At 40.8% G+C, this 21,563-nt stretch overlaps 1 protein-coding gene and 1 non-coding gene across 2 annotated transcripts in view; both read left to right on the forward strand.

The window, feature by feature from the left end:
• PLEKHG7 (pleckstrin homology and RhoGEF domain containing G7) overlaps positions 1–21,563 on the forward strand; it is a 78,781-nt gene that overhangs the window by 22,539 nt on the left and 34,679 nt on the right. The window contains exons 5-8 of the mRNA XM_052640533.1: positions 12,796–12,891; positions 13,795–13,938; positions 18,603–18,698; positions 19,549–19,650. Coding sequence (XP_052496493.1) covers positions 12,796–12,891; positions 13,795–13,938; positions 18,603–18,698; positions 19,549–19,650 — 438 coding nt within the window. The remainder of the gene's footprint in view (positions 1–12,795; positions 12,892–13,794; positions 13,939–18,602; positions 18,699–19,548; positions 19,651–21,563) is intronic.
• On the forward strand, positions 18,960–19,063 carry LOC128049115 (U6 spliceosomal RNA). The gene has a single exon (XR_008199483.1). It is a non-coding gene; the product is annotated as a U6 spliceosomal RNA (small nuclear RNA).

Genomic DNA, 21,563 nt, shown 5'->3' on the forward strand with positions numbered 1-21,563 from the left:
AAACTGCTGCTCCAGCTGTGGGGTCCATGACCAGACCTGGGTACCCCTCCCTTCTCCTCCTCATCACAGCTCTCAAAGATCTCTTCTCTCCTCACCAATTCAAGTCAACGACTAAAAAATCCACATATTCACATACAGTCACCCCTCTGTGTCTGTAGGTTCTGTATCCTTGAATTCAACCAACTGCAAATAAAAAATATTTGAAAAAAAATACTCCAGAAATTTCCGAAAAGCAAAACTTGAGTTTTCCATGCAGAAACAACAGTATACATACTATTTACATTGTGTTAGGTATAAGTAGTCTAGTGGGCTTCCCTTGTGGCTCAGTTGGTAAAGAATCTGCCTGCAATGAGGAAGATCTGGGTTCAATCCCTGGGCTGGGAAGATCCCCTGGAGAAGGGAAAGGCTACCCACTCCAGTATTCTGGCCTGGAGAATTCCATGGACTGTATAGTCCATGGGGTCAGAATGAGTCAGACACGACTGAACAACTTTCACTTTAGAGATGATTTAAAGTATATGAGAGGATATGTGTAGGCTGTATGAAAATACATTTTATATGAGGGACTTTAGCATCTGTGCATTTTGGTATCTGAAGAGGTCCTAGAACCATTCCCCCTAGGGACTGAGGGCTGATTGTATACCAGTTTATTCCAGTTCCATATCACCAGTGTTTACTACAAACTTTCATTCCACCTACCTCTTAGTTATTTTTTAACTGGAGGAAAATTGCTTTACGATGTTGTGATGGTTTCTGTAGTACAAGGCTAATCAGCTATAATTGTGCTTATACCTCCTCCCTCCTGAGCCTCCCTCCCCTCCCCTGGCCCCACCCCTCTAGATCATCGCAGACCACCTGGCTGGGTTACCTGTGTTATGTGGCAGCCTCTCACCAGATATCGATTTTAAACATGGTAGTCTGTATGTGTCTGAGCTGCTTTCCCCATTTGTTCTGCTCTCTCCTTCCCCCACTGTGTCCGCAAGTCAATTATCTGTATCTGCATCTCCATTCTTGCCTGCCAGTAGGTTCATCAATACCATTTTTCTAGATTCCATGTATATGTGTTAATATGCGATTTTTTTTTTTCTCTTTCTGACTTGACTCTGTATAACAGGCTCTAGGTTCATCCGTCTCACTAAAACTGACCCAGATTTGTTTCCTTTTTATGACTGAGTAATATTCCATTGTGCATATGTACCATATCTTCTTTATCCATCATCTGTCAGTGGACACCTAGGTTGCTTCTCTGCCCTACCCATTATAAATAGTGCTGCTGTGAACTTTGGGGTACATGTCTTTTTCAGTTATGGTTTTCTCAGAGTATATGCCCAGTAGTGGGATTGCTGGCTCATATAGTAGTTTTATTCCTAGTTTTTTAAGAAATTTCTATGCTGTTCTCCATACATCAATATGAAATCTCCGATACTGTTACATATAGTGGCTGTATCAATTTACTTTCCCACCAACAGTGCAAGAGGGTTCCTCTTCTTGCACATCCTTTCTAGCATTTACTGTTTGTAGATTTTTGGATGATGGCCATTCTGATTGATGTGAGGTAGTTTTGATTTGCATTTCTGTAGTAATTAGTGATATTCAGTGTCTTCATGTGTCTATTGGCCATCTGTATATCTTCTTTGGAGAGATGTCTGTTAAGGTCTTCTGCCTGTTTTTGATGGGGCTGTTTTGCTTTTTTTTCCTGATATTGCGCTGTATGAGCTGCTTATATATTTTGGAGATTAATCCTTTGTAAGTTGTTTCATATACCATTATTTTCTCCCATTCTGAATTCTCTAGTGCTCAGTCGTGTCCGAATCTTGGTGACCCCATTGATCGTAGCCTGCCAAGCTCTCCTGTCTGTGGAATTCCCCAGACAAGAATACTGGAGTGGATTGCCATTTCCTTCTCTCATCTTAAGGGTTGTCTTTTAATCTTGTCTATTGTTTCCCTTGCTGTGCAAAAGCTTTTAAGTTTCATTAGGTTCCATTTGTTTTTGTTTTTATTTCCGTTACTCAAGGAGGTAGGTCAAAGGGAATCTTCCTGTGATTTATGTCAAAGAGTGTACTGCCTGTGTTTTCCTCTAAGAGCATTATAGTTTCTGGCCTTACATTTAAGTCCTTAATCCATTTCCAGTTTATTTTTGTGTAAGGTGTTAGGAAGTGTTCTATTTTCATTCTTTTACATATATCTGTCCAGTCTTCCCAGCACCACTTACTGAAGAGGCTGTCTTTCCCCCATTATATATTCTTACCTCTTTAGTCAAAGATAAGGTGCCCATAGGTGCATGGGTTTATCTCTGGGCTGTCTGTCTTGTTCCATTGATCTATATTTCTGTTTTTGTGCCAGTACCATACTGTCTTGATGACTGTAGCTTCATAGTATCATCTGAAGCCAGGAAGATTGATTCCTCTAGTTTTATTTTTTCTTTCTCAAGATTGCTTTAGCTATTCAGGGTCTTTCATGTTTCCTCACAGACTGAAATTTATTGTTCTAGTTCTGTGAAAAATACCATTGGTTGTTTGAAAACAATTGCATTGAATCTGTACATTGCTTTGGATAGTATAATCATTTTTGCAATATTGATTCTTCCAATCCAAGAGCACGGTGTATCTCTCCATCTGTGTCGTGTTTAATTTCTTTCATCAGTGTATTATAGTTCTCTGCAATAGAGGTCTTTTGTCTCTTTAGATAGGTTTATTCCTAGATATTTTACTCTTTTTGTTATAATGTTGAATGGGATTGTTTCCTTAATTTCTCTTTCCGATTTTTCATTGTTAGTGAATAGGAATACAAAAGATTTCTGTGTATTAATTTTATATCCTGCAGCTTTACTGTATTCATTGATTAGCTCCAATAATTTTCTCATGGCATCTTTAGGGCTTTCTATGTATAGTATCATGTTATCTGAAAACAGTGAGAGTTTTACTTTTTCTTTTCCAGTCTACATTCCTTTTCTTTGGTTGCTGTGGCTAGGACTTCCAAAACTATGTTGAGTAGTAATGGTTAGAGTGGGCGCCCTTGTCTTGTTCCTGTTCTTAGAGTTAATGCTTTCAGTTTTTCACCACTGAGAATAATGTTTTCTGTGAGTTTGTTGTTCATGGCCTTTATTATGCTGAGGTATGTTCCTTCTATGCCTACTTTCTGGAGAGTTTTTATCATAAATGATAAAATTTTGAATTTTGAATTTTGAATGATAAAAAGTGTTGAATTTTATCAAAAGCTTTCTCTGCATCTATTAAGATGATCATATGGTTTTTATCTTTCAGTTTGTTAATATGGTGTATCACATTGACTGATTTGCCTTTTTTTATTTCCAGTTTTATTGATTTGAGTCTTTTTTTCTTGATGAGTCTGGCTAATAGTTTGTCGATTATTTTTGTCTTCGCAAAGAACCAGCTTTTAGTTTTATTGATCTTTGCTGTTATCTCTTTCTTTTTCACTTATTTCTGCTCTGATCTTTATGATGTCTTTCCTTCTACTACGTTTGGGAGCTTTGTTCTCTTTCTAGTTGCTTTAGCTGTAAGATTAGATTTTTTTTTTTTTTTTTTGGTGTTTCTCTTGTTTCTTGAGGTAGGCTTGTATTGCTGTAAACTTCCCACTCAGCACTGCTTTTACTGCAACCCATAGGTTTTGAGCTGTCATGCTTTCCCTTTGTCATTCCTCTTTGATTTCTTCAGTGACCTCTTTGTTATTCAAAAGTGTATTGTTTAGCCTCCATGTGTTTGTGTTTTTTAGTTTGTTTGTTTTTTTCCCCCTGTAGTTGATAAACACAGCCTCACAGCATTGTGGTCAGAAAAGATGCTTGAAATGATTCCAGTTTTTTTTTTTAATTTACCAAGGCTTTATTTATGACCCAAGATGTGATCTATCCTGGAGAATGTTCCATGTGCACTTGGGAAAAAAGTGAAATCTACTGTTTTGGATTGAAATGCCCTTTAGATAGCAATTAGGTTCAACTGGTCCAATATATCATTTATAGCTTATGTTTCCTTATTAATTTTCTCTCTGGATGATCTATTCATTTGGTGTGAGTGGGGTGTTAAAGTCCCCCACTATTATTGTGTTATTTTCGATTTCCCATAATTGTTAGCATTTGCCTTATGTATTGAGGTGCTCCTATGTTGGGTGCATATATATTTATAATTTTTATGTCTTATTCAATTGATCCCTTGATCATTATGTAGTATCCTTCTTATCTCTTGTAATGGTCTTTGTTTTGAAGTCTATTTTATCTGATATGAGTATTGCTACTCCCTCTTTCTTTTGATTTCTCTTTGCATGGAATACCTTTTTCCAGTCCCTCACTTTCAGTCTGTACGTGTCCCTAGGTCTAAAGTGGGTCCCTTATAGACAGAATATATAGGGGTCTAGTTTTTGTATCCGTCCAGGCAGTCTGTATCTGGTTGAAGCATTTAGTCCATTTTCATTTAAGGTAATTATTGATATGTATGATCCTATTGCCTTTTACTTTTCTGTTTTGGGTTTGTTTTTATAGACTTTTTGCTTCTCTTGTGTTTCCTGTCTAGAGAAGCTCCTTTAAAATTTCTTGTAAAGCTAATTTGGTGGTGCTGAATTCTCTTAATTTTTGCTTATATATGAAGCTTTTGATTTTTTTCTTTAAAACTGAATGAGATCCTTGCTGGATACAGTAATCTTGGTTGTAAGTTTTTTCCTTTCATCATTTTCCAGTATATCCTGCCATTCCCTTATGACCTGCAGAATTTCTGTTGCAAGATCAGCTGTTAGCCTTATGGGGATCCCCTTTTATATTATTTTTTGCTTTTACCTTGCTGCTTTTAATATTTTTTTGTATTTAACTATCATTAGTTTGATTAATATGTCTTCAGTTCAGTTCAGTCACTCAGTCGTGTCTGACTCTTTGCAACCCCATGAATTGCAGCACGCCAGACCTCCCTGTCCATCACCAGCTCCTGGAGTCTACCCAAACTCATGTCCATCAAGTCGGTGATGCCATCCAGCCATCTCATCCTCTGTCATCCCCTTCTCCTCCTGCCCCCAATCCCTCCAGTGAATCAACTCTTCACATGAGGTAGCCAAATATGTCTGAGCATATTTCTGTTTGAGTTCATTCTGTATGGGACTCTCTGGATTTACTGGACTTGGGTGGCTACTTCCTTTCCTGTGCTGGGGCAGTTTTCAACTATAGTCTCCTCAGATATTTTCTCAGACCCTTTGTTTTCCTCTTTTTCTTCTGTTGTTGTTGTTCATTTGCTCAGTCTTGTCTGACTCTGTGACCCCATGGACTGCAGCAGGCCAGGCTTCCCTGTCTTCCACCATCTCCCAGAGCTTGCTTAAACTCAATGTCCATTGAGTTAGTGGTGTCATGCAACCATCTCATCCTCTGTTGTTCCCTTCTCCTCCTGCCTTCAATCTTTCCCAGCATCAGGGTCCTTTCTAATGAGTCAGCTCTTCCCATCAGGTGGCAAAGTATTGGAACTTCAGCTTCAGCATTAGTCCTTCCAAGAACATTCAGGACTGAGTTCCTTTAGCATGGACTGGTTGGATCTCCTTGCAGTCTAAGGGACTCTGAAGAGTCTTCTGCAACACCACAATACAAAAGCATCAATTCTTCATCACTCAGCCTTCTTTATGGTCCAGCTCTCACATCCATACATGACTATTGGAAAAACCATAGCTTTGACCATACCAATCTTTGTTGGAAAAGTAATGTCTCGGGTTTTCAATATGCTGTCTAGGTTTGTCATAGCTTTCCTTCCAAGGAGCAAACATCTTTTAATTTCATGGTTGCAGTCACCATCCACAGAGATTTTGGAGCCCAAGAAAATGAAGTCTGTCACTGCTTTCATTGTTTCCCCATCTATTTGCCATGAAGTGATGGGACAGGATGCCATGATCTTAGTGTTTTGAATGTTGAGTTTTAAGCCAGCTTTTTCACTCTCCTCTTTCACTTTCATCAAGGGGTTCTTGAGTTCCTCTTCTCTTTTTACTTATTAGGGTAGTATCATCTGCATATCTGAGGTTGTTGATATTTCTCCCAGCAATCTTGGTTCCAACTTGAGCTTCATCCAGCTTGGCATTTTGCATGATGTACTCTGCATATAAGTTAAATAAGCAGGGTGACAGTATACAGCCTTGATGTACTCCTTTCCCAATTTGGAACCAGTCTGTTGTTCCATGTCCAGTTCTAACTGTTGCTTCTTGACCTGCATACAGATTTCTCAGGTGGCAGGTCAGGTGGTCTGGTAGTCTGATCTTTTGAAGAATTTCCACAGTTTGTTGTGATCCACACAGTCAAAGGCTATGATAGTTAATAAAGCAGAAGTATATGTTTTTCTGAAAGTCCCTTGCTTTTTCTATGATCCAGTGGATGTTGGCAATATGATATCTGATTCTTATGCCTTTTCTAAATCCAGCCTGTGTATCTGGAAGTTCTCAGTTCACATACTATTGAAGCCTAGCTTGAAGGATTTTGAGCAGTACCTTACTAGCATGTGAAATAAGCACAGTTGTGCAGTAGTTTGAACGTTCTTTGACATTGTCCTTCTTTGGAATTGGAATGAACACTGACCTTTTCCAGCCCTATGGCCACTGCTGAGTTTTCCAAATTTGCTGTCGTATTGAGTGTAGCACTTTAACAGCATCATCTTTTAGCATTTGAAATAACTCAGCTGGAATTCAGTTACCTCCACTAGTTTTGTTTCTAGTAAAGCTTCCTAAAGCCTACTTCACTTCACACTCTAGGATGTCTGGCTCTAAGTGAGTGACCACACCATCTGGATCATGAAGACCTTTTTTGTATGGTTCTTCTGTGTATTCTTGGCCCTTCTTAATATCTTCTGCTTCTGTTAGTTCCATCCCGTTTCTGTCCTTTATTGTGCCCATCTTTGCATGAAATGTTCCCTTGGTATCTCTAATTTCTTGAGGAGATCTCTAGTCTTTCCCATTCTATTGTTTTCCCCTCTTTCTTTGCATTGTTCCCTTAGGAAGACTTTCCTGTTGTTCTTCTCATTGGAGGTCCTTGTTCAACATTTCTTACACCTTCTTGATCCGTGCCTTCATTCTCTTTATCTGTGCCTCCATTTTATTTTCAAGATTTGGGGTCATCTTTACTATCATTACTCTGAATTCTTTTTCAAGTAGACTGCCTGTTTCCTCTTCATTTGTTTGGTCTTGTGGGTTTTTACCATGTTCCTTCATCTGCTGCATCTTTCTCTGTCTTTTTATTTTGTGTAGTTTGCTGTTTTACCATGTTCCTTCATCTGCTGCATCTTTCTCTGTCTTTTAATTTTGTGTAGTTTGCTGTGTTTTGAGTCTCCTTTCTGCAGGCTGGAAGGTCACAGTTCCTATTTGTGGAACCTGCCCCTAGTGGGTGGCATTGGACCAGGGCCTTGTGAAGGTTTCCTGATTGAGGGGACTTGTACCTGTGATCTGGTGGATGGAACTGAATCTTGTCTCTGAAGGGCAGTGTTTTGCCCAGCAGTGTGTTTGGGGTGTCTGTGGGCTTGGTGTGGCTTTTGGCAGCCTGTCTGCTAACGGGCAGGGTTATGTTCCTATTTTGCTGAAGGGTTGGCTTGAGGCATCTGGCACTGAAGCTTACTGGCTTTTGGGTGGGACCTGGTCTTAGTGTTGAGATAAAGGCCTTTGGGAGAATTCTTGCCAAATAATGTCTCATGGAGTTGGGGATTCTCTGGTGGCCCAAAGTCCTGGACTCGGGTCTTCCAACTTGGAGATTCAAGCATGACCCCTTACTGTAGCACCAAGACTTCACAGGCCACACAGAAGACAAAACTCCAAGACAGTTGGTGAAAGCAGCACTCGCCAATCAAGAACACCCAAAGAAACTCACAGACTTATAAAGAGAAGAGAGAAAATAGAGAAAAAAGAATAAAAGCAGGAATCAAAAACAAAGAGAGCAGTCAAGCCAATAAAGAAATCTATAAATGAAAATGAATACTAAAAACTAGACTAGCAAAAAGACAAAACCAAAAATATGGGGGAAATGCAGTATAACTAAAGAGTCCTGTAAAAATAGGGGAAAAGTAAAGTAAGTTTATTTAAAAATAAGATGCTTTTTAAAAAGGAAAAAGTAAGTTAAAAAGTAAAAATTAAAGGAATAATAAAGAACAACATTACAAAAGGAGAGAGTGGTATAGGAAGAATGTCCTCCTGAGTCCTCCATTGTCCTCTCCACACAGTGTTTACCAGACAATCTGCCTACTCAGAAAGTCCTCCAGTATTTTTAGGAAAGTCTCTGAACCTGCTGTGGATGCTGTGAGGTCAGCTCAGATTCAGATCTGGCCTTATTCTCCCCTGTACTTGCTCCCCAAATCCACAATTGCCCCCAAAGTCCAGAGTCTCAAGCTAATTGCAGAGATTTAATCTCCTGCACCTATGGCTACAGGAGGGAATCCCCCTCCTCTGTTTTATTCACACAGCCCCTGGTGCTCCACTTTGGTTTGGGGCCCACCTCTGTTTGTAGGCCACCCTCAAGTGTCTTCCCCACCTGGACCAGAGGGGACAGAAGAGCAGCTCATTAAGACTCACTTGCTCAGTCGGGCTGGGAAGAAGAAGGCCTTTGGAAGCCTCAGATGGGGAGTGCCTACGGCAGCCTGTGGGAAGTTTCCACAGTCTGAGGTGGGTCGTGCCCTCTCGCAGAGGGATTGGCCCTGGGTCTTGCGTCTCTCCGCAGAGCTAAGTTGCATAGGCTCCCAGGAAGGTATGGGTTGTAACCTGTGCAGGCTCACAGCCTGATGACAGCTGCTACCTCTAGCGCTGGGACCACAGCAGCAGTATTTTGTCCCCTGCCTCAGGCCGCCTTCTTGGCTTTGGCAGTGGCCATTGGCTTGCCTTCCCCTCTCTGGGATCATAAACTGCAGTTGTGTCTAGTTCTGCCGCTGGTGCTCACTGCCGTAGGTGGTGGCTTTGGCCAGGCATATCTACCTCTTGTTCAGTCACTAAGTTGTGTCCGACTCTTTGCCACCCCATTAACTGCAGCACACAAGGCTTTGCTGTCCTTCACTGTCTCCCATAGTTTGCTCAAACTCATGTTCCTTGAGTCAGTAATGCCATCTAACCATCTCATCCTCTGTCACCCCCTTCTCCTCTTGGCCTCAATCTTTCCCAGCATCAGGGTCTTTTCCATTGAGATGGCTTTCCACATCAAGTAGCCAAAGTATTGGAGCTTCAGCATCAGTCCTTCCAAAGAATATTCAGGGTTGATCTTCTGTAGGATTGACTGGTTGGATCTCCTTGCTGTCCAAGGGACTCTCAAGCGTCTTCTCCAGCACCACAATTTGAAAGCATCAGTTCTTGGGTGCTCAGCCTTCTTTATGGTCCAACTCTCACATCCATATATGAGTACTAGAAAAACCATAGCTTTGACCATATGGACTTGTCGCCCAAGTGATGTCTCTGCATTTGAATATGCTGTCTAGATTTGTCATAGCTTTTCTTCCAAGGAGCAACCATGTTTTAATTTCATGGTTGCAGTCACCATCTGCAATAATTTTGGAGCCCAAGCCCTCTCTGTCACTGTTTCCATTGTTTCCTCATCTATTTGCCATGAAGTGATGGGACCGGATGCCATTATCTTAATTTTTTTGAATGTTAAATTTCAAGCCAGTTTTTCACTCTCCTCTTTTACCCTAATCAAGAGGTTCTTGAGTTCCTCTTCAGTTTCTGCCATTAGAGTGGTATCATCTGCATATCTGAGGTTGTTGATATTTCTCCCAGCAGTCTTTATTCCAGTTTGAGCTTCATCCAGCTTGGCATTTTGCATGATGTACTCTGCTTATAAGCTAGATAACCATGTCCAGTTCTAACTGTTGCTTCCTGTCCTGCATACAAGTTTCTCAGGAGGCAGATTAGATGGTCTGCTATTTCCATCTCTAAGACTTGTCCATGGTTTGTTGTAATCTACACAAGCAAAGGCTGTAGCATCGTCAATGAAGCGGAAGTAGATTTTTTTTTTTTTGGAATTCCTTTGCTTTTTCTACAATCCAACAAATGTTGGTAAATTGATCTCTGATTCTTATGCCTTTTATAAATCCAGGTTGTACTTCAGGAAGGTCTTGGTTCATGTATTGTTGAAGTCTAGCCTGAAGGATTTTGAGCGTTGCTTTGCTAGCAAGTGAAATGAGTGCAATTGTATGGTAGTTTGAACATTCTTTGGCATTTCCCTTCTTTGGGATTGGAATGAAGAGTGACCTTTTCCAGTCCTTTGGCCATTGCTGAGTTTCCCAAATTTGTGGCATACTGAGCACAGCACTTTAACAGCATCATCTTTTAGGATTTGAAATAGCCCAGTTGAAATTCCATCACCTCCTCTGTCTTTGTTCGTAGTAATGCTTCCTAAGGCCCATTTGACTTCACACTCTAGGATATCTGGCTGTAGGGAAGTGATTACGCCATCATGGTTATCTGGGTCATTAAGACCTTTTTTGTACAGTTCTTCTGTGTGTATCTCCCTCGGGGTTGGGCATCTCACGGCTCTGCTCATCCCACCTGTATCAGTTTTGAAGGTGGGTTCCTGCAGTCCACCAGTGCAGGGAGTTAGAGGCTCCCTGCCGCCACGATCTCTTGCCTCTTTGAGAGTCGCAGTCTTTTACCTGGACTGCCTCAGCTGTGTCATGCTAGCCTTCTCAGAATATCTTCAGAGCAGTCAATACTGGTGCTCTTCCTGGGGTCCTGCTCCTGAAGCCTGAGCACCCAGCCCCCACTAGCAGCAGTGGGCATGAGTGCAAGCCACTGCTCAGCTGGGAAGTGCTGTTTGGTAACGAACTCTGGTGAATTCTCTCTGTTTTACCTTCTGAGCACCTGTTGCTTTATTCCCCTCTGAGGTTCCAAAACTCCCCCTTGTCCTCACCCATGAGGGGGTTTCTGAATGTGTTGGAACTTTTCCTCCTTCACAACTCCCTCCCTAGGATGCTGGTCCCTGTCCCGAAATCCCTTTTTTTTTTTTTTTTTTTTAAATCTTTATCTTTTGCCCTGCCTCATTCTGAGAAGATTGGCTTGCCTTTTTGGAAGTCAGGGATCTCCTGCCAGCATTCAGAATGTATTCTGTATGAGTTCATCCGCATGCAGATGTATTTTTGATGTATTTGTGGGGAGGAAGTTGATCTCCCTGTCTTATTCCTCCACCACCTTGAAAGTCCTCCCACCTCTTAGTTATTAAATTCGAGCCCTGAGAATTAGCCTTGACTTATTTTCTTTATCTTCTATATTCTCTCAAATCCCTTTGACATCTCATTGCCTCTCCACCAGAAGCCAGCGCCATCATAGTGGAAGGAGCACAGCTTCCAGCAGTGGGTCAGTAACTCTAAATAGTTAATGTTTCCTTTGAGAGGACTGTCCCGTCCCTTCTCACTATCATATCCACCAAGCACTTTGGTCAGGAGGTTGGGCAGATCCTTGGAAAGCCACAGTGAGTGTTCTTCAAGGTAGACGGCTGGCGCCCACCTGCCCCATGTCTGATGGCGTCTTCCATTGCCTCAGCCTCCTTATTTCCCAACTGACTGCTGATTTTTAATTTACACAACATGCAGTCACTATGGTTTCAGACATCAGCAAAAGGCACATGTCCCAATTGCGGTAGGAGGTCCCCAACCAGCTCCAAGATTTCTCTGCTACTATGAAGTTAATAAGTCTCCAATAAGTTTCTTGTTTTGGTGCCATAACCCTAGCAGAGAATTAAGCCATGGTCCTTTAGCACTTTCTGAAATTATTACAGGGCTGTCTTTCCAACACACAGGGAGCTACATCCCTGCAATAGCAGGTAAGCTTTCCTTCTCTGGCTCCTTTACCTAAAGTTGAATGATGTCCACCAAACTGCTTAGATCCATGCCAGCATCATGCACCCTGAAGCAATACAGCAAGTTAAAATGTTGTTTGTGATAAACATTTATCTAAAAGGCAGCCAAGTTGACTTTAGAGAGCCTCACATTGTTATTTGATAGCTTCTTCCTGGTGTAGTTGCTAAAATGAACTCTTAAAATGAGTAATTCATGATGTTGCAAGAGAATAGTGAATGAGTCAGAAAAATTAAAAAGTCACAATACAGTAAGTTTCAAAAGGATAGATGAATGTGATACCATTAAAAATTAATTATAAATACAATAAGAAAAGTGTTTTCAATAACTACCTGGGGGTGGGGGGAGCCAGTGGAGATTACAGGTAACTTTGCTTTTCTTTGTGGTTTTGTTTCTCAGGTTTTCTGCAACAAACACATGTTACCTTTGAACCTGATTCTTTTAACTAATATTATTTAAAATAAAAATTAAAACAAAAATAAGTAGGTGTTCCAATCTAAGGAAACTAGAGTTTCTAGCATATCGTGGTATTCTCCAGCTGAGAATTACTGTACTGGGAAGTTCCTTTAATACTCTGGACTTTATTTAGTCATCTGCTAAATGAGGGGTTGAACTAAGATCTCCAAGGCCCCTTCTGATGGTAAAGTCCATCAGAATAGTTCGACTCTGAAGGACTAACTTTTGCAGGGTGCACACTAGACAGAAATCCATCTAATTGCTATATGGCAGTTCTGCTTTTATGGCGCCAGCTTTTTTTTTTAAATTAGTGAAATGAGAGGTTTGGATCAGCCATGTTCAGCAGCCTTTCTCCTCCATGTCTGATATTCTGAACTCCTGTGGGTCAGACTCTGGCTCAGAAATGGCTTTTCACCTGTTAGTGGTTCATAGACAAAATGCGCAGCCTGATCTCCTGCATGTGGGACCGTGAAACAAAGATGCTGAGGCTACCAGAGGCGTATCACTAAAAGAATTCAAATTTGAAAATCCTGTTCTTACAATCTCTTAGCAGGGCAAAGACAAGAACAAGCATATATCTGATCTGGAAGACTGCCTGTCCTCTTTGAAGATTACAGACTTCAGGGACTATGAGTTCCACACCCTGAAGGTATCTCCTGATTTGCTTTCTGTGTGGCTTCTTTTTTTGTTTTTGTCAGTATTATAAGATATCAGATAATTGCATTGTTCATAATAATAGCAAAGTGCAGGAGAGAAGCCCAGACCGGGGTGGAAGGAGGTCTGCTGTCTCTAAAGCACATTGAAACCTCGGGGAAGTCATTTTATCTTAAATAAAGTAATGGACATGAGAGTACTTTGTAGACCAAGAAGTCCTACACAAATGTTAATAGTTGTTACAATTCTTCCCCTCACTGGGCCTTCATTTCCTCATTTGAAAAATAAGCTGGTTTTTATAAGACAATTTCTGATGGTCTCTTTAAACTCTCATTTCATGATGCTTCGGTAGTTAATTTCAGCAAGTGTCACTAGTGGAACCTGGATCAGATTTCCCAGTTCTGGGTTTGGGATTCTTTTTAAACTGTAAATAACATGTCCATCCCATGCATGGGAGGAATTGATATCCCAAACTCATGCAGAGAGGACTGTGGTTTGGGTAACTCTGCCCAGAGGGATGGGCTTCCTGGTGACTCAGACAGTAAAAAATCTGCCTGCAATGCAGGAGACCCGGGTTCAATCCCTGGGTCAGGAAGATCAATCCCTGAGTTGAAAAGATCGCGTGAGGAAGGGAATGTCTGCCCACTCCAATTGGAGAATTCCATGGTCCTAGGAACCTGGTAGACTGCAGTCCATGGGATCCCAAAAGGTCAGACAGGACTGAGCAACTAACACTTTTACTTTTTCACTTTCATCCAGAGGGGCGCCTGGGGCTTGCAATGGGAGACCATGATTTGGGAGATTGCTTGTTTCTGCTGCACTACAAGTCCAAGAAAGGACAACAGATCAACCCATCAAGGTGGAAATGTTTGTTCTCTCTTTTTCTTCCCACATACAGGATAAGACCTGGAATGAAGTCATGGAAATGCATCAGAAACTTCCTACTAATCAATCAGACTTGAGAAAGCAGCAGGAGGCTCTGTGGGAACTCTTCACGAGTGAATGCACTTATTTTTTGGACCATTTATTAGTTCTTAAGATGGTAATGCTGGCTTTAATTTTTGTTAGATGGAAAACATTGGTTCTTTGGGGACTCGTTCCTTTTTTCCATGCTGAAGAAAGGTGGGTGGCTCCCCTCTTTCAGGGGATTTTAAGGAAACTTTATTTATCTTTGGTTATCTGCAACTTGGGTTCTCTTCATTCTTTTCTTAAACATAGACTCTGAGGATTGGGTGAGACCTTCTCAGTAAACTAGTCCAGCTGCCCATGTGCTGTCTGCATCTCTTCTGCCTGATTCGCACCCTGTGTTTACACACTCGTCAAGTCAGGAAGCTCACAGCCACCCTCAAGGCAGCCATTCCATCTCTGGTCAGCTTGCTCTTCGGGCTCTTTTACTCCCTTAGGATCAGTGCCAGGCGTTTTGTCAGCTATGGAGCCACGGTCATAGATTTCCAGGACAACCGTCCATATGTAACACAAGGGGCTTGGATTACACAGTGTGTTCATGGTGTCTGTCATGAAAATGGCGCCCCTGAAGTTGTACAGTGCACTGGTCCTGATCTGGGGAGGCTCTAAGCAGAGAGCTCCTTGTAGAAGAACCACAGGGCAAGGGATAGGAAGGGAGAAAATGCCTTCTAAGACCACAGGGGAGGATGGGCCACATTGCTCCCAAGATTGCCTCTGCCCATCAGTTCAGTTCAGTTCAGTCGCTCAGTCGTGTCCGACTCTTTGTGACCCCATGAATCACAGCACGCCAGGCCTCCCTGTCCATCACCATCTCCCGGAGTTCACTCAAACTCACCTCCATCGAGTCCAGATGCCATCCAACCATCTCATCCTCTATTGTCCCCTTCTCCTCCTGCCCCCAGTCCCTCCCAGCATCAGAGTCTTTTCCAATGAGTCAACTCTTCGCATGAGGTGGCCAAAGTATTGGAGTTTCAGCTTTAGCATCATTCCTTCCAAAGAACACCCAGGACTGATCTCCTTTATTATTTTTTTTTTCTTTTACTTTATTTTACAATACTGTATTGGTTTTGCCATACATCAACATGAATCCGCCACGGGTGTACATGAGTTCCCAATCCTGAACCCCTCTCCCACCTCCCTCCCCATACCATCTCTCTGGGTTATCCCAGTGCACCAGCCCCAAGCACCAGCCCTAGAATGGACTGGTTGGATCTCCTTGCAGTCCAGGGGACTCTCAAGAGTCTTCTCCAACACCACACTTCGAAAGCATCAATTCTTCAGCTCTCAGCTTTCTTCACAGTCCAACTCTCACATCCATACATAACCACTGGAAAAACCATAGCCTTGACTAGACGGACCTTTGTTGGCAAAGTAATGTCTCTGCTTTTCAATATGCTACCTAGGTTGGTCATAACTTTGCTTCCAAGGAGTGAGCATCTTTTAATTTCATGGCTGCAATCACCATCTGCAGTGATTTTGGAGCCCCCCCAAAATAAAGTCTGACACTGTTTCTACTGTTTCCCCATCTATTTCCCATGACGTGATGGGGCCAGATGCCATGATTTTAGTTTTCTGAATGTTGAGCTTTAAGCCAACTTTTTCACTCTCCTCTTTCACTTTCATCAAGAGGCTTTTGAGTTCCTCTTCACTTTCTGCCATAAGGGTGGTGTCATCTGCATATCTGAGGTTATTGATATTTCTCCCGGCCTCTGCCCGTAAGCACTTTTAAATCCTGGCATCTCTCATACCCAGGAAAAGGCACTGTGTTGGGAGACATGAGTTCAAGTCGTAGATCTGCCTCTGACTTGCCTTGTGCACTTAAGAAAGTCTAGTCTTCCATATCATAAAACAGAAGATTCTTTCTGTCAAGGTCCAGATAGTAAGTATTTGGGGCTTTGCCAACCTTGTGGTCTTTATTGCAACTACTCAGCTCTTCTGTAGCAGTACAAAAGAACCTACAGATTATTTGTAAAGAATTGTATGTGGCTGTGTTAAAATGATATCTTATTTACAAAAATGGGTAGCAGACCTGAGTTATCCCACAGCATGTCTTTTGTTATTCCTGTTCTAAGCTACAAGAGGGATGACAATGCCGTCAGATGTGATCATTTTGATGACTAGATTAATTTCCTTTGAGAAATCTCAAGTGCTATACAAATATTAGTTATTTACTGTAAGTAATGTTTATTGTGTCAGTTGTTGCTAAGTACTTTGCCAGCAGAATATAAACAGCAAAGACACTTAGAAAGATAAAACTTGGAGATTGTTTCAGTTAGGATACAGAAAACTAGTTAAGTAAGACTGTATGTTATTGACCCATGTAACCATAAAGCCCAGAGGTGAGAGAGAATACAAGGTTGGTTTGATCAAGGGGCTCAAAATCAAGGACTCTTTTCATCTCTCATCCCTGCCTTCCATGGTCTGAGCTTCATCCTATGGCCAGCTTCTGTTATAGTCACAGAGTGGCTGTTGTCCTTGAGGCTATGGAGAGAGTAAGAAATAGAAAGGGGAGGGAGGGAGAGATAAAGAGGCAGAAATCATTTCTTAACATTCATAGCCAGAGTCTTGATTTTCATTCAGTTTAGACTGGTTTAAGTCACATGCACACTGTTGAACCAGCTACCATGTTAAGGAGGGTGCTCATTGTCTTAAGGCAATCACATTCAAGGAGTGAGGAAGGGCAGATACTGAGGTGACAACTGGGATAATGTTAGGGAAAGGGGAGCACTGGGGCTGAGTGGGAACCAGTAGATGTTCACTGCAGAGCACTCACCTCACGAGCTCCACTGCCTTCCTCTGCCCTAGTAAACAAAACGGAACTTCCTGTCCCACTGTCAACTACATAAGCTTTTTAAATTAGCATTTTATGTTGAAAAGAAGCTCAATCAGTGTTTATTTTCAACCCCTCTCCCTGGTATTTAGAGTTTATAAGTACCTCCCTTTACACAATCAATATAAATTTCCCAAAGTTGCCTGTAAATTGGAATTTTGTAACTCAAATTCACTGAAAGACTCAATATTTTTCTTAAATAACAAAAAAATTCTATAAAGCAAAGAGTTTTTTTAATTTATTTTAATTGGAGGCTAATTACTTTACAATATTGTGGTGGTTTTTGCCATACATTAACATGAATCAGCCATGGGTGTACATGTGTTCCCCATCCTGACCCTCCCTCCCCAGCCCATCCCTCAGGGTCATCCCAATGCACCAGCCTTGAGCACCCTGTCTCATGCATCAAACGTGGACTAGTGATCTATTTCACATATGATAATATACATGTTTCAGTGTTATTCTCTCAAATCATCCCACCCTCGCCTTCTCCCACAGAGTCCAAAAGTCTGTTCTTTACACCTGTGTCTCTGTTGCTGTCGTGCATATAGGGTCATCGTTACCATCTTTCTAAATTCTGTATATGTGCATTAATATACTGTATTGGTATTTTTCTTTCTGACTTACTTCACTATGTATAATAGGCTCCAGTTTCATCCACCTCATTAAAACTGATTCAAAGGCATTCTTTTTAATAGCTGAGTAATATTCCATTGTGTATATGTACCACAGCTTTCTTATCCATTCGTCTGCCAATGGACATCTAGGTTGTTTCCATGTCTTGGTTGTTGTAAACAGTTAAAGCGAAGAATCTTATAGCACAAAGATGATTTCTTCTGAATGTCTCCAATTTATCTGAAGTCATGGTTTCTGTTTCTTTCTGCTATATGTTTTAAATGCTAAGATATTGACAGACTTGCAGACAACTGGTGCTGCCTAGATTGTGGGAAGCTCTCAACAGTGGTTCTCAAAGTGTAGTCCCTGAACCAGCAGCATCAGAATCACTTGGGAACTTGTTAGAAATTCATATTCTCATATCTCATCAGAGACCTACTGAATCAGAAAGGCTTCGGGTAGGGCCTACTAATCTCTGGTTTAACAAGGCCTCTAAATGATTCTGATGCAAGTTCAAGAACCGTTTACTGCACTGATTAGGTAATATAGAAATAGGAATTGGAAAACGTTGATGATCTAAAGCCCAATCTTCTCATACCTGTAATTCTTGACTTATTTGGTCCCTCTGAATGCTTCATCATATTGATACAGAGTATTCCTGTTTCAATAAATTGATCTCTCTTTAGTTTATTGAATGAGGGACAGGTGATCTGTGAGGATTGTGGTTTTTTTCTTGACTTGCTTTAGTTTTCCTATTGTAGGAAAACATCAAGTCAAGTAGCAGTAACATAAAGCCTCTCTTAATATTTTCATTAATATTTAATGGCTTTATCCAAATCTAAACATCTTACCAGTTATCAGATAATCACTCATTAGTTCTCTTTTCAATTTCCTGAAAGTAAAGGACATTTAAGTCTTTTGCAGAGAAAGGAATAAATAAAAACTGAGAATGAATGTTGTTTTGGTCTCAAGTAAGTGCTGCTGGCAAGAAGAGAACCTTGGAGATCTCTCTGGTGCTGGGAGGAGAGAAAGCCTGCTCAAACAAATTATGTTCTACAGGAATATTGGTAGGGCTCACGCAGCAACGACCACTTCATACAGAAGAGCACATTTCCTATGTGTTCTATGGAGCTTAAATGCCATCATTGTGTTTAGCACAATTCCTAACCATTGAAAATACTGCTCCCTAAGTTGTTTTGTAAAATTATACTCAGGAGGTTTATGTCTAATGTTCTTGCAAAGGGCAAATATCAAAATTGAAAAGCAGAAAGTGATGTGTGTTTTATTTCTTTAAGATCTTCATGAATACATTAAAATATCTGCAGACTCATGAATATCTCCTGGATGTGGATTTATGGAGACTTTTTGCAAACCTGGAGGAGCTAAGTCAGGTGAGCCAAAGTAGAAAGGTTCCAGTAGCCGTGTTTTGAAAATCACCAGAGGACTCTGAAAATTTATGCTTTTCTCTTTTTGTGGTTTGTATTCCATGTTGGCGTATGGAATATTGTTTCTTCCATATTTCTTCTCTATAACCTTACGGTCTGGAGTTCAGGTTAATAAGAAGGAAATCTTTCCAATAGATTGCAGCCATCAGTTAGTCTTCAATAACATTTCAAAAAATTCTTCTGTGGTTACTTAAGAAAATAATCATAATGCTCAGTTCAGCAGCACATGTACTAAAATTGGAATGAGACAAAGATTAGCATGGATTCTGTCCAAGAATGACACACAAATTCAGGAAATGTTCCATGTTTTTTCTAGAGTACAAGTTCTGGAACACCTTCTAGAAGTATATACTTTCTAGTGTATACTCAGGAACCCATCTTGTTTACTGCTTTATCCAGAAGACCTCAGACAGTGCCTCGTGCATAGAAGGACTGAATAAGTAATGTTGGGTACATGAGTTTCCTCAGTAAATAATGTTGAATACAAAGAAAGAGAAAAACATATTCCTAAGTGCTCCATCATCATAAATGACTAGTCTCAAATGAATGTTCTTTATCACATATATTATAAATAAAAGCTATCTTTCCTCTAAAAAGGAAGAGAAGAGAGATACTACAGGAATTCATTTGTAAGAAAATATATTAGAGAGTAGAGGAAAATAAATCTTTAAATTTTGCCAGGGAGATAACTTGGAAGTAGGAATCATGTGTAGGAACAAAATTTGAAGTTCACTGGATATTTATTTCTTAGCCCTGCAAGTGTGCCTACTCTGTTTTCCTTTCTCCCTGGCCCTAGACAAGCTTTGGTTTTGTGAACAGTCTTTTCCGTATCTTCAAGGACTACATTGACATTTGTGAGACTTCACCATCGTTGGATTTTATTTCCGTGCTCACAAAGGTAAAATCCTCTTTGGGATATCTCAGCTTCTGTGTGATAAATTCACCCACCTCTCAGGATGATTGTTTATATTTCCTCGACCATCATCATCATTGTTATTTCTGGGGAAGTTCTGCCAACACCCTCCCACAAGGGAAACATCCCTTTCTCCACCAATCAGCATTTTTAAAAATAAGTCGCAGATTCTGTTTTTCCATTGTTATCTCTCCTGTGTGAGCTTTATTAATACAAAATCTGCATGCATGGAAAAGCCATTTCCAAGTCTGTTTTTCAAATGACTTCAATTTAAAGCAATATTCACAGCAATAGTTTGTGCAGGCTAATTACATGGTTCAGTAGTCATTCTAACAAAAGTGCCAGGCTTTCTGAAAGGAATAAAGTAAACCTTCAAATCCATCAGCACCCTTAATAAGACTTCTGTGTATTAAAGGAGGAGGAAGGAGGAAGACTTGTACCCCTGGTCTGATAAATGCTATTTTTTCCCTTGAGTAGATAATTTGAACTTTCTCCCCTACTTTGAGCTTTTAATCCTGTTTCTGTCTATTGTCATTTAGCAGGATTTAAGTTGTTATAATCCATTTTTTAAAATATAGAGTAAGATGCATTGACTTGTAAACATTATACTCAGGTTCATGTTTAATGTTCTTGCAAAGGGCAAGCATCAAAATTGAAAAGCATAAAGTAATGTGCATTACGAAGTACTTACGTGTGGAGCTGATAACATGTACATGATAATGTGCAGAATTAGACACACCCCTTACTTTGGGGGAGTTTTCATTCCAGTGGGAAAGAAATTAATTGACTAATGACACCAATGATTATATAGTAAAATTGAGATTAGTGCTGGGGAAAAAAGATACATAGATATTATGAAAGGAAACTTCTAGTTTGGGGCAGATGGTGAGGTAGTTACAGCTAGGAAATTCTTCCTGAGGCAGTGATGCTTGAAGTGAGATATGAACAAGGACTATTTAAGAAGGCAAAACAAGCAGAAAACTAGGCATAAGCTGGGGAAATCCTTCAGTGAATTTTGAAAGCACATCAGAATAAGAAAAGCTTTGAAAAACAGGAGAAAGAATATAAAGTGTTGGAAATAATTAGCTAAAATCTCAGGATCTCCCAATTCCTTTAGAGTCAGAAATTATTTCTTTAGGACCATTGCACGCTACACATTTTTTATTTTTGTTAAAGGGTAGAGCCCTTAGTAAGTTAGATAATGAGCATGATTGGATGTGTGTTGGTTCAGGGTCTGAAGTCCCCTTGGTTTTCTTGATAATTTCGTACTCCATCAAGGGCTAGGACAACTGGCAGGCTCTCTCCACTTGGCTCCTTGGGCTAACCTGGCCATCGTCCTCTAATGGTGATGGGAAGAAGCACAAAAGAGCATCAGCACCCATTATAGATCCAAGTATATCATTCCTCTGCTGGTCTTGGAGAATCTCCAAGGATGAGGGATAGCTGTGGCTCTCTTGGGACATAGATGCTGTGGCAGACATATCTGGGAGTATTCATCTGAAGGTTGACGTTAGCAACAAGACCTGGCCCCCTAAAAATAATTTTTAATTCAGTTTTTAGTGAATAGTCTGAAGAAATAACAGCTTTTCATCAAAACACATAAGTAGTCTGCCTTAGTCTGCCCAGGCTCTGCATAACAAAGTGCCACAAACTGGGTAGCTTGTAAACAACAGAAATCGATGTCTGACTGTTCTAGAGGGTGGACATCCAATACCAGGGTGGCAGCCGGGTCATGTGAGGGCCCTCTTCTGATCACAGACTTCTCATTATATTCTTCACTTAGTGGAGGGGGCCAGCAAGCTCTCCGGAGTCTCTTTTGTAGGGCATTCATTTCATTCATGGAGGCTTCACCTTTGGGACCTCATCGTCTCCGGAAGGGTCCACCCCCTCCAATACCA

Source organism: Budorcas taxicolor, chromosome 5 (assembly GCF_023091745.1).
Source record: "Budorcas taxicolor isolate Tak-1 chromosome 5, Takin1.1, whole genome shotgun sequence".
In the NCBI taxonomy this organism is placed as follows: domain Eukaryota; kingdom Metazoa; phylum Chordata; class Mammalia; order Artiodactyla; family Bovidae; genus Budorcas; species Budorcas taxicolor.